The 15358-nt window shown below is 44.1% G+C and overlaps 1 protein-coding gene across 1 annotated transcript in view; it reads right to left on the reverse strand.

Annotated features, from left to right (window-relative positions):
- cacna1c (calcium channel, voltage-dependent, L type, alpha 1C subunit) overlaps positions 1 to 15358 on the reverse strand; it is a 252518-nt gene that overhangs the window by 12029 nt on the left and 225131 nt on the right. Inside the window, exons 16-31 of the mRNA XM_061252517.1 lie at positions 15059 to 15173; positions 14839 to 14959; positions 14358 to 14427; positions 13644 to 13776; positions 12856 to 12985; positions 12548 to 12607; positions 12228 to 12334; positions 11714 to 11801; positions 10677 to 10784; positions 10466 to 10518; positions 10026 to 10172; positions 9537 to 9738; positions 8848 to 9006; positions 8384 to 8494; positions 5749 to 5832; positions 391 to 438 (exon numbers count right to left, since the gene is read on the reverse strand). Of these exons, the coding sequence (XP_061108501.1) occupies positions 391 to 438; positions 5749 to 5832; positions 8384 to 8494; positions 8848 to 9006; positions 9537 to 9738; positions 10026 to 10172; positions 10466 to 10518; positions 10677 to 10784; positions 11714 to 11801; positions 12228 to 12334; positions 12548 to 12607; positions 12856 to 12985; positions 13644 to 13776; positions 14358 to 14427; positions 14839 to 14959; positions 15059 to 15173 (1736 nt within the window). The remainder of the gene's footprint in view (positions 1 to 390; positions 439 to 5748; positions 5833 to 8383; positions 8495 to 8847; positions 9007 to 9536; positions 9739 to 10025; positions 10173 to 10465; positions 10519 to 10676; positions 10785 to 11713; positions 11802 to 12227; positions 12335 to 12547; positions 12608 to 12855; positions 12986 to 13643; positions 13777 to 14357; positions 14428 to 14838; positions 14960 to 15058; positions 15174 to 15358) is intronic.

Below are 15358 nucleotides of genomic sequence, written 5' to 3' on the forward strand. Positions count from 1 at the left end.
GAGGGGGAGGAGGGGGGGGGTAAGTAGGTGTAATCATGGCACGATTGCTCAAATGACAGACCATCTAAAAGACAACACTGATAGAGCGGGGGGGAGGGCAGGTAATGAGAGGGTGAGGTCAGATTTGAGAGGAGGATTGATGGTGTGGTGGGGGGAGGGGGGGGGAAGACACACAACAGCGAATGGGAGGGGCACGGCACATAGGGTTGAGGTGATTTCCGAATATTTTCACGATGTCACAGTATGGGTGGTTCTGGCACAGGCAGCATGCTCGATGCTCAACCAGGCATTGCTGGTGACAAAATGAGGTGGTGGTAACAGCGAAGGGATGGGGGGGGGGGGCGGGGAGGGGAGGGGAGGGAGTAGGTGAAGGTTACCGTTGGTCCGTACCATTGGTCTTACCATGGGGGACTGGGAAGACGAGGTGGAGTCAGCTGGCTTTAAAGAAAGGCAGACAGATCAAAGCTATAGGAGCGCAAACCTCCCGAGCGGAACGGGAAGAGTTTGGGGCTAGGCAAGCAGCCCTTTGATATAGATGGCGGCCATGTTTGGCTGATGTAATGGGGAGTATGGGATGAGCCTGGGAGATGGTTGGAAGTCAGGAGCTGGCTTTGGTGTGTGTGTATGTGTGTGTGTGTGTGAGAAACTGTGTGTATGTGTGCCTGAGTTACTGTACGTTTGTCTTTAGGCGTTTTAGTTTTCTCATTTCCTCACAGCTTGTAAAACGGTGATATGAAGATTTATACTTTCTGAAATTGGTGGTGGTGGTAGTTGGGGGGGGGGGGGTGTCTCCAATTTTTTTTTTTACATTTACAGCTCTATGTGTAAGTGAAGTGTGTATTTATGTGCCTGAATACAATGATAGCATAAGAAAAAAAATGACAGTACTTTTTGAAGTAACTGTTACTGATACTGATCAGCATTAGCATTTTGACTGGTTTTGAATGAGGTGTGTGTAAAGGTGGAGTAGGGTGGGACCTAGAGACCTAGAGTGTGACAGAATGAGAGTGGGGGGCCTTTTTCCAGGCATTGGGGGTGGGGGGCGGGGAGGGGGGGGGGGGGTATGGGATAGGGGTGCCACCTTAGCCATCTCTGTCTTTCTGCCAGGACTCTTGGTGCAGGAGGAGCGCTCGCATGGTCCCTGTAAGGGAAGCCATCCACTGCCCTACTCACTGCACTGTACTGGGGACAGATCTTCCTCCATGCAGTGGCTTTAACCTGAAGTACTGCACTGTACTGGGGTCAGATCCCTCCCTGTGTAATTGCCACACACTGAGCAGCTGCACTGTATTGTACCGAGGTCAGATCCGTTTCTGTACAGCAGCCGTGTATGGAAGTAGTGGCCTGTACAGCGATCCTTCCCTGTACCATAGATACATGCAGCAGGGCCACAGTGTGCTGAGATCAGATCATTCCCAGTACAGGAGCAGGACTGCACTGTGCAGTGGGTGAGATCATCGGCAACTGTTTTTCAGCGCACAACAGGGAGTTCTGATTCATTGCGGTGGGGCGACTGTTTTTTTTTTATTTTTTATCAGAGGCTTTGCACCAGAGTGACTCACACACCTCACTTCACGACATGAAAGCCCACTTCATCTCCTTTGGTGGATGAACCTGACCTTGAATGCTCTTGAGAACCTGACATTAAGTGCCTCGGTTCAGCGCCTGCCTCTGAAGGAGATGAACTCACATTAGCTAAAATACTGCCCCGAAATGGCGGACCTGTTGTGTTTTGAACGGTTCCACTCTGTCAAGGGCTTGCTCCCGGTCGCAACGGACCGCTGATCTGTGCACTCGAGTGTGGAGGGGGCAGCGCGTGTGAGGGGGATCGCACTGGGGAAGTTCATTTGAGGGGATAGTGCGTTTTAGTTGAGTGCTTGCTGTGCTCGTGGATAGAGCATTATTCACTATAGGTGACAAACACAAAAACTATGAAACATATAATGGACATATTTCATACCTAAACGCATCGTAGGTTGAGTCTTTACAAATCTAAAGTGGAAGTACAAAAGCGTATGCGTGTGGATGTAAGTATGTGTGTGTGTGTGTGTGTGTATGTATAACGATGTATGTGCATATATTTGTGCATGTAATTGTGATGGGGCTGTGCCATTGTATGCAGTGGGGCTATTGTATTCATCTACATGCTTTTCATTGAACTGTAGGAGGCCCAAGCCCACTGCAGTGCCTTAATAGCGCATGATTTGTGAAAGCAATCTGCTTGGTTACGGCAGTATCATACGGAACGAGGCAAACATTGCCACATTAAATGTTACGAGCCGTACTCAATCCTTTTTTTAACTTTTAACTATTAACTGTGGTGTGCGAGAACTGCGGTGGTTACACCAGCATGAGCAAAAGAGCCGGGGTCAGATCACGTGTGTGCTGTTTGTCAGGGAGTATCCATGGTGACAATTTCCAACTGTGCAAGCTTGAGCTCTCAATTGTGAATAAAACATGACTGCTAAATGTGGCTGCGACACATTTGCGTATAGAAAAACAATTATAATTCATTCGAACATTGGTATGGTTTTTAATCTCACATTTCACGAATGATAATACGCACAAAAATAGTTCACTAGGTAACCCACGTCTCTGTCACAATTCAGAAAATTTCTGTGGCTGAATTTCAACATTTATAATGATGCTTGATACAGATATCAAGATGCTCGATAGCCAACAATTTGCTATAATGTTAGATGAATGATATACATTTTGTAATATATGAGAATAAATCCATACAATGATGGAGCTTTTGTCTGTATGTGCAAAACAATGTATCACTCTCCAAACTTACCTTTCATTTCCCTGGCTATATTATTAAATGGGGTTAATAAGCTATTTTTACTTGTGATGGTGATGGGGCTAGGTTTTTGCCGTGGATATTGAAGGAGAGCAGGTGTAAGTAACACATTCACATCTCATTAGAGACCTGGGTTAACTAGTGTACATTTGGGTGGACAGGAGCACCACATTCAATGAGACAAAAAAGAGAGAAAACATTCACAATAGGAGCAGTGCATTGAGATCAGATCAAACAGAAATGAAATAGCATTCAAGGAAAATGCAGTATGGCATCATCAGCAAGACACCAGACCTGGCATACGCTTCTTTTCACCTTTCAACGGCTCACGAAAAAGAGTTTTTTTAAGAAGCATCTGCTGGTCAGTTTGAGAGTGGGGCGGGGCTTTTACGAGTATGTGGGCAGAGACAGAGGAGCAAGGCTCTGGACACTTAACTGAAGGAGAGCTGCTAAACCAACAATATGCACACCCACTCCGCTATATTTCAAAACGGGCAGGGCGTGAATTCTACAGTCAAGGCTTTTTAAATCGGTTTCAGTTTTGTTAGCGTTAATACGGTTAATGTATTGGGGGAGTGCAGAGGGTTTCTTAAAAGGCAAACTGAAATATAAGGGGCTGGAAATATATAAATCAATAAAAAAATATTAAGGGATTTAATAAAGATCATGCCTAGTTAAAAAGCTACTCAAAAATGAAAACAAAAAATACTCAAGGAAAAACTCATCCAAACACAAACCCAAACCAATGTTAGTGCAGAGTCAGGGAACTGTATAGCAGAGAAAGGTATATATTCCTGGCCCAAAACTGAAAACATGCCCAATGTTACACACTGAAAGGGAACTGGCCATTCATAAAGCCTTTGGTAATGCAGTCAGACCGTTCCCATTTTCAAAGAGAGAAAAGCACCCCTTTCCAATTTCTACCATCAGCTATTGTCATAATTAGCCTTTCAGAATCAGTTGACATGTATTTGCTAATGTAGAGAATTACAAGCTCATATAAAAGGGGCCTATGGGACAATACAGTCATAAACACAGTAACTGTACTCATTATTGGTTTAGTGGAACTTATGTAGGCCTATCATTATTACTGTAATAAAAGATCTTTCATCAAATATAAATTGAATATGACATTATAAGCAATAATTCATATTTTTCCATTATCAATTCATATTCCTAATAGCACACGAAAGCGAATACAAAATGCAAAAAAAAAGCTCAGATTCACTGATAAATACATTGCTTGGTTAGACAAAAAACTAGCAGGAATTGAATTTAAAGAACATGCTTGTCATTTTAGATTTATTACCTTCTTAGAAGTGTGCTTTTCTCATCTTTGAAGGAAATGGCTGGGATTTTGCCATAGAGGTAATAGGTTTATGAAAGGACCCAGTGTGCATTTGACATTTACTGTAATGTATTACTAGCATTGCTCTGTGCAAATATGCCTCAAAAATAATACAATAAATAATATCATTTTTATTCTAACTAAGGCATTAGAAAATACATTTACAGCTGAATTAACATCAACAAATGTTTTTGTATGTTTAAGTACGAAAAACACATGGTTCAGATTAGATGGAAATTGTTAGACTGCCCGGGTGATAGGAAATGAATTGTAATTGGATTTCATTAAAATAAAATGATAAAACAGACAGTCTGGATGTATGGATCCAATGAGTGCCCCCATGCTAGACTTCATTATCAGAATGTATTCCTACAAATACAAACAGTAAAATGAAACACAAAAAAAAAACCAGAGAGGCAGTCTGGTCCATTACTGACATTGCCTGGATATATGACCCTTAGGTTACTGCTATACAGTGTCCTCCATGCTTTGGGGAAAGGTGGCTCCCCATAATATAAAACATAACTGACATAAAATAGGGAAAATAAAGGCACTGGGATCAGAGACAAAACAACAGTCGAGATCCTAGCGATACTCAGACGCAGTGAGGAGCAGGCAGGTTCACGAGGAGGTGAGCTACTTACGTTAACCTCAGTGATCGCTATATCAACAACACTACCCACGACTATTAAGGCATCAAACGTATTCCATGCATCAACAAAATAATGCTGCATAGGGTAAAATAAAAACACAAAAATAAAACACGCACACACACACACACACACACCCACACACAACAGAAATAAATACAAAATAAAAAAAACAAAAGGAGAGAAGAGAAAAATAAGAAAGAAAAGTTATACATGAAAGCTTTTTTTTAACCATAATTAAGGGGGGAAATTGTCAAATTAAACGGTAGTTGTAAAATGAAAAAAGAAAGTGAGGATAATAAAAAACAATATCCGAAAACAGACCAAGAGGAACGACGATCAGTCATGCCCATCAGCGGAAACTACAACAGCAACAACAACAAAATCACAAAAACAACAAAAGAAAAAATAAATAAAGAAAAAACAGCTGGAAAACTGTCCAAGCCGAGGCTCTTTGGTTAGTCAGAGTGTGTTAGTTAGTCGCAGTGAAACCTCAAAGCAAGATGCAGCCTTGGAAAATGTACATTTGCTCTCTCTCTCTCTCTCTCTCTCTCTCTCTCTCTTTCTCTCTCTCCCCAGCACTCAGCCTCTGTTGGTCCTACCTTCCAAACCCTCTACCCACATTCCGATAAATCGTTCTCTCACTGACGGAGAACGAGAAAGCACCCTTTTTCACCAAAAACCACGGTGTGACCTGACGGGGGGGGAAATGGCCGTCTTTGATGAAGGTCGGAGCTGAAACACACGAGTGACTGTAAAGAAAGCACCGACTCTGGGTGAGGAGAAGAAGAAGAAACAAAAGCAGGAACAGAACATAGTTGTGGAAAAGCATGGAGCCACACCAAAACACAAATACACAAAAAGACAGACAGGGAGAGAGAGAGAGAGAGAGAGAGAGAGAGAGAGCGGGACACGGTGTATGCTTGGAGAGTCAGCGGCATACTCACATTGATTTCACTCAGAATGACGTCTATTATGCTGCCAATTACGATGAGGAAGTCAAATACATTCCAAGGATCACTAAAGTACCCCTATACAGGATGGAGGGGGGGGTAGGTGAAGGAGGGGTAGAAAGGTTAGACAGGCATCATTAAATGCGAAAGCGCTTATGACCGTTAACTTGTTTCGCAACACTATATCACCAGGGTTTGGGGTTTGCTTATTGAGGGAAAAAAAAGAAAGAGTCTGTCTCTTTATAACAACACTGTGCCCAAGAACCCTGACTTTCAAAAGCCAGTCTTGTCCTTCGAGAGAACTAAACAGATGGAGGAACAGCCTTGGGCTTGTCTGCGGGTGACAGATATTATATTAAATTAGCTGCTTCCTAAAGCAACAGATGTTCTTAAAGTTAATGTTTATAAATCTTCACTCAGGCTCAGGGACACTACACTGGTATTGTGCACATTGACTAAGATAAAAGTATCTCAGACCACATTTATGGAAACGCCTGTGGTCTCCTGTGGTAAAGTATTACACATTCTATGTTGAGTTTAGAGTGGATAAAACGCTATGATAGCTTGGGTAAAGATAAGAGGCGACAAACTAGTTTTAAAGAGACAGTTCTCTTTGACCACCTTAATCTACTACAAAAAAACAAAACAAACCTGCATGTATATTCACACATACACATATTACGTGTACTGTCTTCAGCTTTACTGGACCTTTATTTAGAATTTTTGTTTTTTGGGATTTTGAGAAAGGGGTTGTTAGACGGGTGGATCTGCCGGTACAGCAGGGAACTGTGGGTAATCACTACTTCCTGGTTGAGGGACAGCGGGCAGTGAAGGAGAGTGAAGTTGAGGACAGTCTGTTCTGGGAGAGTGGCATTTAGAGGGGCCGCGGGGCGTTCGCTATGGCCAGCATTGACAAGCGTGCCGCCTGGGGAGCCACGACAGAGAGAGGGAGACCAGCGGGGATGACTGGGACTCTTGTCCACACTTCCAAAACAGTACATATGAGACAGCAGAGCAAAGAATGAACACTTTCTGGTGTGGGTGGCTGAAATTAAAATCACTTAATGGCCCAAAACGAGGAAAAGAACTGAAACGAGAGAGAGAGAGAGTGGGAAAATACACGTAGTGTACTTTATACGCCTATTATTATTTTTTTTTTTTACAAACCTACAAAATACAAACATGTAGCAATGTTAAACTGTCTGCCACCATCATACATTTCTTTGCTTCCACACAGTCATTTGTGGCATTAAGTTATTATTTGCCTTGTTAAAATGCAGTCTAAAGCAGCACTGAGGTCAATCCCACCAGGTTCATTACTGAGGCTGTGGAGCAGGTTAATGTAAGAGAGTAAATTGCACGATGCACCAATGAGTCAGCTCCCCTGTGTGAGGAAGCTCATTTCACTCTGCTCATATCCTGAATGAGAGAGATAAAGAAGAGCCACAATGCTGAAAGGAAAAAGTAAATGGTTAAACTTTTTAGATCGTCCGCTGCGGAACATCCACAGCGTAATGGGACAGGAGCTGTCCACCGGAGTGATCTGGAAACTAGGGGTAAGGCCACTCATTTAGAATCAGAGGAGAGAGGCTGTGGTCATAGACAAGTCAGTGCAGAAGAAGTGGATAGGAGATAGAGGATAAGAATTCTGTGTGAAATTCAAGGAGAGAGAAAGAGAGAGAGTGAGAGAGAGGAAGAGAGACAGTGAGAGAAAGAGAGTGGGAGAAAGAAAGAAAGAGTGAGAGAGAGAGTAAGAGAGAGAATGAGACAGACACAGAGACAGAGAGAGTTAGAGAGAGAGAGAAAGAGAGAGCAGGGGAGAGAGGGAGAGAGAGAAAGAGAGAGAGAGTGAGAGTGGTTAATAGAAAGAAGGGAACTTGCAAAAGAAAAGAGTAAACATATATAGTATGAAAGAGTACAGGGTGAATAACAACAGTATTAACAATGAGAAAGAGGAGGATGAAGACAAAGAGATAGAGGAACCAAAGACTAAAAAGAAACCCAGTTAATTATTTCATCTTAATCCTTTGAAAAAGAATCATGACAGACAGGAAACGATTATATTGTATCACAGTGAGAAACGTTCAACCAAAATCTTTGGAGAATTTTTTATTTCCTGAGAAAATCCAGGAGAGAAGAAATTCTCAGCAATGAAACACAACCAAATTAAACCATACCATGAAAAGAAACAGAAAAATCCCACATCAATTCAACACCGTTGGACATCAAAGGCAGATTTGCTTCATAAAAACACCATGTAGTTCTGGTATCATTTCCAAAGCTGGCCTTTTACAAAACTCACAATCAAGGTTAAAAAAATCAATAGCTAACACAATAGCTACAATCATGTATAAAATAATATCTAAAACAATATCTAAAGAATATAAAGAATAGCCTCACTGGTGATAATAATCAGAATGTTCATAACATACTGTATCTTGTGCAGGACATTAAAGCAAACTGGATTTGTATTCTAAGCAGGCAGGCAAATCACCCAAAATATATATATATATATATATTATCCCCCAAAATAAATTGCCATGTCCCTGAAGTGGATACAGCCCTGGGGGGCTCCTATGGAGCATGCAGGTAATAGCAGTGTCAGTTTGGAGTGTGGTACATTACATACCCGCGGCTTGAAGGCTATGAGTTTGAGGATCATCTCCACGGTGAAGAGGCCAGTGAACAGCATGTTAAGCACATTCATGGCCTTGTTGAAGGCCGTAGACTGGCCGTGATGCTACCAAGGAAGCCAAGCACAAGAGGCATTAGCCACAAGAGACAAGCACTCAAAAACCCACTCATGTACAACATTCATACGTGTTGCCGATGATTATTGATTATTGGGTTTACACAAAATCCTTAAAAAAATAAACAGTATACATATACAGTTGTTCTTACATTAAGATTATATATTTTCTTACATCATTCTTTGACGCAAAGACCATAAAAAGACCACAACTTAATTGAACCAAGCATATGTAGCTGAACTGACCAGGCATTAAGCATTCCCATTACGAGTATAACTTGCAGTTGGTTGAGAGCCAAACCCCTGTGTGTCGACTGTTCAGGTAGGTGTACAGGAGCCCTCACCTGCATGGCCAGGCAGATGGTGTTGAGAAGAATGAGGGTGAACATCAGGTACTCAAAGTAGGTGGAGTTCACCACATACCACACCTTGTACTGGTATGGGTTTTTGGGTATGTACCTCCTCAGGGGGCGAGCTTTCAAGGCGTACTCCACACACTGACGCTGGGGGGTCACCAGGAAGTGACGCACAAAAAGACATACAAACACACACGCACACGCAAGGTCAAAATCACATCCACGTTGAACTGACATTGACACTGACATGCGTATCATTCAAATGTAAATTTGAGGTCCCCTTGACCTAAAGCTTGACATTAGGTGTCCTGGACCTAAACTGCAATTTGATAATTTTTTACACTAAAAAGTTGATGAGCAGAAGCGGTGTGTTGATGCAGCCTAAGACATTTGTTAATTTGCGCCGTTCTCGTTAGGGGATTGATTCTCCCCACAGGGCCTACAGACATTCGGTGTACGTGCTGACCATCGTATCGATTACTCATTTAACCTTGACTGAATAGCGGCAACACCGCACACACCAATGCTCCTCATTAAAGCAGAAGAGCTCTCTCCATCTGGGGTTTGAGCAGACGGCTCCGCAGATCCTCCAGTGTTGACACACCCCCACCCCTACCCCATCTAGAGCAGGCATCAGGCATATAAAGGGTGGGTGGGGTGGCGGTGGGCGCTCTTGCCTGGTTTTTGTCCAGCTCACAGTTCTTGTACTCTTGCTCTCCCTGCTCCTGGAATGTGACGATGACGAAACCTACAAAGATGTTCATCATGAAGAAGGCGATGATGATGATGTAGATGATGAAGAAGATGGAGATCACCACGCGGTAGTTGTAGATGGGCCCGATGTCCTCAGTGTGGGAGTCTATGGCTCGATACAGGAGCCTGTTAGTAGGAGGAGAATTAGGACAATGAGCGCAAGGAATCCCCAGACACAGTTAAGACAGGTAAATAAGCTAACTTAGGTTAGAAAGGTACAGTTAGAAATGTAAATAAGCCAGCTGGGGTTAGAATGGTATTGTTAGACAGCTAAATAAGCCACCTTGGGTTAGAAAGGTACAGTTAGACAGGTAAATAACCAGTTCTGGGCGTGAAAAGTGGAGTTAGACAAGTGAATTGTCCTTGGTTTGAACGGCAGTGGCTGTTTTCTGACGGTGAGTTTTGATACGTACGCTGGCCACCCCTCAAAGGTGGACACTGCGAAAAGGGCCATCATGCCTTGGAGCACATCGTCAAAGTTGAACTCGCTGTTCTCCCAAATGCGCTTGGCTTTCTCTGGTTTGGCTACATCCCCATCCTTGTACAGGATATAGGCCCCCCTGTGAGGAACACACAGACAAATGCACACACACACACACAGACAAACAAACACACACACACACAGACAGACAAACACACACACACACACACACACACACAGACAGACAAACCCACCCGCACACAGAGGCACGCACACAAGGAGAACATGACTAAGCAATATAAACATTGTTCAAAAGCAATTGAACCGTAATGAGGTCTTAAAGGATGGCAATATCCCTCCCTGATAAGCAGAGCAACAAAGACACACAAAAACACACACGCAAACAGGATTTGTAAAGATGAACTGACTCACTTGCACTCAGGCTCTGTCTGCTTGGAGCTGTCTGTGCAGCTGTAGAACTTCCCCTGAAAATGCCACAGAGGACATGTCAGAGCAAAGAAAGATGTTGTGGCACGGTTATTCATTTATTCATGCATCACTCTCACAATGCACTCAGTTTGATAGCCTTCACCCTCCTATTCCTCCTCCTCCTCCTCCTCCTCCTCCTCCTACTCCTCCTCACCTTGAAGAGCTGCACTCCAATGCAGGCAAACATAAACTGCAGGAGAGAGGTGACGATCACGATGTTCCCGATGGTGCGGATGGCCACAAAGACACACTGGACCACATGCTGCAGACACAAGGGTCCACAGAGTGAGCATAAGCCAACAGAATTCAACTAATACAAAATAATTTAGGACAGTGCATCGTGATTGACTAGGAGGCCTGAGGCTGATGTATAATTCACTGAGGGAGGGCGGGTTTTCGTCAACAGGGTATTTTCGTGCTCATAACACAAGTGAGCCCCCCGGCCATTTGGGGCCTCTTGTTATTTGCCTAATGGATGGCTGGATGCAGTTTGGAGGATGTGTTATTTCGCTGTCAGAGGCTGTAACAGTGATGGGACACACAGCTTTGAATAGCCATTCCAAATGAAGGGTTTGATGATGTATTTTGTTGACAATTTTACACATCAGAACCCATTGACTGTTAAATAGGTGTTTTATTGTAGTTTTGTTTTCAAAGGCAAACAAAAATATGGGCATTAGGAGGCTTGTTGCATCATGTTAGTCAAGTTAAACTGTTACTGAGTGTTTTTTATTATGATACTTGTCTGTTTATGTGTTCAATTAAGTCTTTGACCCAAAGACACATTTATATGTTAACCATTAGCATTAACACTTTTCAATTGAACTGAATTAATAAAGTATTTCTGCTGGGGAGGGGGGATTCGTGATATTCATAAAACACTAAGGAAAGAACAAAAGAGCTTAAAGTATAGCCAGCTCCACTGGCTACTCTAATCAGCTTGCATCAGATGCAAAACCTTGATGCTAAGGAGCAAAAGGAACAGCTCTGTTATATCTGCAAGAGACCCTACACACCCACCACATCTTATTCCTGAGAATAACCCGGGTGTTCTCCACTACTGTATTTTGCTCTGGATAAGAGCATCTACTAAGTGACTGAAAGTGGCGTAATGACATAAGCACTATTATCTGGCAGTGGATGGGGCGGGGGGGGGGTTCAAGGGGGTGGAGGTCAGGAGGACACACTCACTTTCAGGCCCTTGGCCCTGTTGATAGCCCTCAATGGCCTCAACACTCGCAGAACCCTGAGGATCTTCACAACGTTAATGGCACTTGACCTGCAGGATGCACACATCGCAAATACAAACACCAGGTTAAGAGGGTCACGCAAGCAAATTACACAACGCGGCCTTCTGGTGGAAAGCCGTCGAGAGAACGGGGGAATGCAGTTGGACAGGAGACAGGAGGATGACGGGGATGTTATGAGACTCATCTATTAATCACAAGATCCATTATTCAGGATGTAGTGCAAGCCAATCCACGAATTATGCCAATACACACTCATTCCGGGCTGGAGTTAAGACTCATGGCTGCAGCACAGAACTGTGGCCTTATTTAATGCTTCTGTATGGGGGTGCTAACTGGCTCGGGGAGATCCCACCAATCGGCAGGCAGTGGGACCGATTCCCTCTGGAGCAGGCACTGAAACAGGGGAGGGAACGTGGGGGTGGGGGCGGGGGCGGACGGTAGACAGCTGGACTCACTGGATCCCAGAGGAGATGAGGGACACACTGACCACCACCAGGTCCAGGATGTTGAAGTAATTGCGACAGAAAGAGCCCTTGTGAAGGAAGGCTCCGTAAGCTGTCATCTGCAGAGGGAAGGAGGGGCGACACAGTCTGAGTAATCCAACCTCTGTTGTCATGGTAACAGCCAACCACGTTCCGCAAAGCTTCAGAGTGCAGTATCAGAAGAAAAACACCCATCCCACCCCACCGCTCCCATTACAAAAAAGCAAACTACACTAGCTGCTGCTAGACTACTTTTGGCCAGAAAGACAGAAGAACAGGGTGACAGAACATACCTTTAAGATAATTTCGATCGTGAACAGTCCTGTAAAGACGTAATCTGCATAGCCTAGTATCTGAGAAAAAGAAAAGAGGCATTAATATACTCATACACTGCATACCCTATTCACACACAGAAGAACACCAAAGCAGGATCAATCAGGGCAACACCCACACAAGTCAGTCAAGCAACAATCACAAAGCAGAAAAACTAAACAATCAAAAGTTCATGGCATCTCCCGTGGTCACTGAGAACAACAGTATAATCATATCTACTCATTTGAACGTTTTATGCACAGAGATGCGGGTGGAGGAGAATCTGAACCTTGTTCCTGAAGGAATCGTTCTTCACGGGATCTTCAGCTGCCAGCGAGATGCTGCTCAGTAGAATGAAGAAGAGGATGAGGTTGGTGAAGATGTTGTGGTTCACAATCTTGTGACACAGTACCCTGAACCTTTGAGTAAAAACAAGAGAGGAGAGAAGAGAAGGTTCAGGAACCAGTGTGCTGAAAGAACGGCACCATTTCCCTTAGAGCCACAGCTACAGCAAGCCTCACTACTTGGGAGCCGAATACAGAAGGTCCTAATGCCGATTGTATGGAAGGCTATTAAGCAATGTTGGGATATCGTACAAATCAACAGAGTCCCTTGCTGTTTTTCGAGCTCTGGTTATAACCTTCTACTTCTACCTACTGTAGACCTCGTCCTCACAGTAATCCAACCCCAGCCTTCTGTAGGACACAATGCATCCACCCCTCCCTCTCACAGCCCACCGCTGGCAGACGCAGTTGTGGGACACATCCCTCCCCGTTGCCCCGACCCTTTTCCAGACGAACCTGTTGGACAAGCCTGGCCCCCATTCGCAGGCCGCATCCATTACATTACATTATTGGCATTTAGGCAGACGCTCTTATCCAGAGCGACGTACATTTGATTCGATTAAGCAGGAGACAATCCTCCCCTGGAGCAAGGCAGGGTTAAGGGCCTTGCTCAAGGGCCCAACGGCTGTGCGAATCTTATTGTGGCCACACCGGGAATTAGAACCACCGACCTTGCGGGTCCCAGTCATTTACCTTAACCACTACGCTACAGGCCGCCCCTGCTCGTCCTTACTTGTTAGTGTGGCTGAAGACGAAGAAGGCCCGGGCCTCTGGTATGGGTATGGCCTTCTCCTTCAGCTGTATGTCCGAGAGCGGGCGGGGCCGCGGCCCCACCGGCATCTCCGGCTCCTCGTCCTCCTCCTCCCCTGAAGGACACGCAGAGAGTCGGGAGTGAGGTGGTGAGTTCACAGACAGAGAGGACAGTGTTTCTGAGGAAAAGCACCACCCTGGGTGTCAATGACTAAGAAGAGACAGTCGTAGGACTTTGGGTTTGAGTTACCATGCTGTGACACACACACACACAAACATACTGAATGGTTTTAGGAAAGACAGTCTTCACATCCATTGCAAATCAATTCAATACTATTCTTGTTTTTATAAAAGTTGAAACGTCCAAAAGTCAATCCCAATCTAACCAATAACACACTACATCTGAAAAGCATGGCGTAATTACATAAATCAGTACACAGACAGAAAGAATTAGTAATCCACCGTACAGAGCACATTTTAATTTACTGATCTCTTTTCATAGGTCCAACTGGAACTTGAGTTTTTCAGAGTCTGATGCAGGTCTGCTACAGGCTATTGTGAAAATCGATACAGTGAAGATGACTTCATCAAGCTTTTAGCAAAGGATGCATTTTGAAAAAAAGAAGAAATATGTACCCAATTACACGGTCATTGCTTTGGGCAAAGCACCCAGTCACAGAGAGAGCAGACGATGTACCTGGGAAATCATTAGCCGGATAGGGATTCTTCTCTTCATTCTCATCCCCCTGGAACTCATCGATGTTTATCTGAAAATTCCAGCAAAAGCAAGAGCAGATCAAATGTCACGTTCAACAAAGCTCCAGCCTCTCATTTGCATCTCACAAAAGTAATCACGGAAAGTCACACTATGCTCAGGAATGTGCCAGACCCGAGAAGATGAGGTCATTCTAACGAGCCTTCAAGAGGGAAGCTTTGTTTGACTGCTTGTGATTTTCAGATTCAGTACAGATTATTTTGCATTCCACTGCTGACTAAAGAAACAGAGAAGATTTTTAATGAAACCACCAATATACAGGAACGAAAGCAGTCTGCCACAGAAAGACCATCATTAAAACCATGTTGTGTGTATTGTGGCTGTTCGCCCCTGCATATAAGCACTCGGAATAGGATGTGCTAATGCTCATTTCTAGAAATGCATTCTGGTGTGCCAGACTCACCTTGGTGGCAGTGGGAGTCTCTCCGTCTGAAGTGATGGATTTCAGCTCAATCTTCTCCTCCTTCTTCTCCTCCACCAGTGGTGGTTTCTCGTTGTCTGGACGCTTTTCCGGGCTGGCGGTTCTGTTCAAAAAGAAAGGGAGGTGAGCGGGGATTGACACCCTTCTTGTATGTACTAATACTTCAATGTACCAATGTTATGTTTTCAAGTAACTTGGTTACCTGGCAAGCTTCTTCCTCTCTTTCTCCTCTTCCTCCTCCTTCTGGGCTGACGTCAGACTCTCCGCATCTGCAAGATTGTCCACAGCGATGGCCAAGAAGACATTCAGGAGGATGTCTGGTTGAAGAGGTCGTCAAGAAGGCCCTAACTGGTCACATAGTGTACACACAGAGGAATACAGTACAAGTGTATCATACCTTTTATTCCAGTGTATTCAAGTATATTGCATATCAGATGAGAAAAGGGAGGATTTTCAATTATATAAACTGCTCCTGATTGGAGCCCAGTTATTGCAGACTGGA

Source organism: Conger conger, chromosome 8 (genome assembly GCF_963514075.1).
Source record: "Conger conger chromosome 8, fConCon1.1, whole genome shotgun sequence".
Lineage (NCBI taxonomy): Eukaryota > Metazoa > Chordata > Actinopteri > Anguilliformes > Congridae > Conger > Conger conger.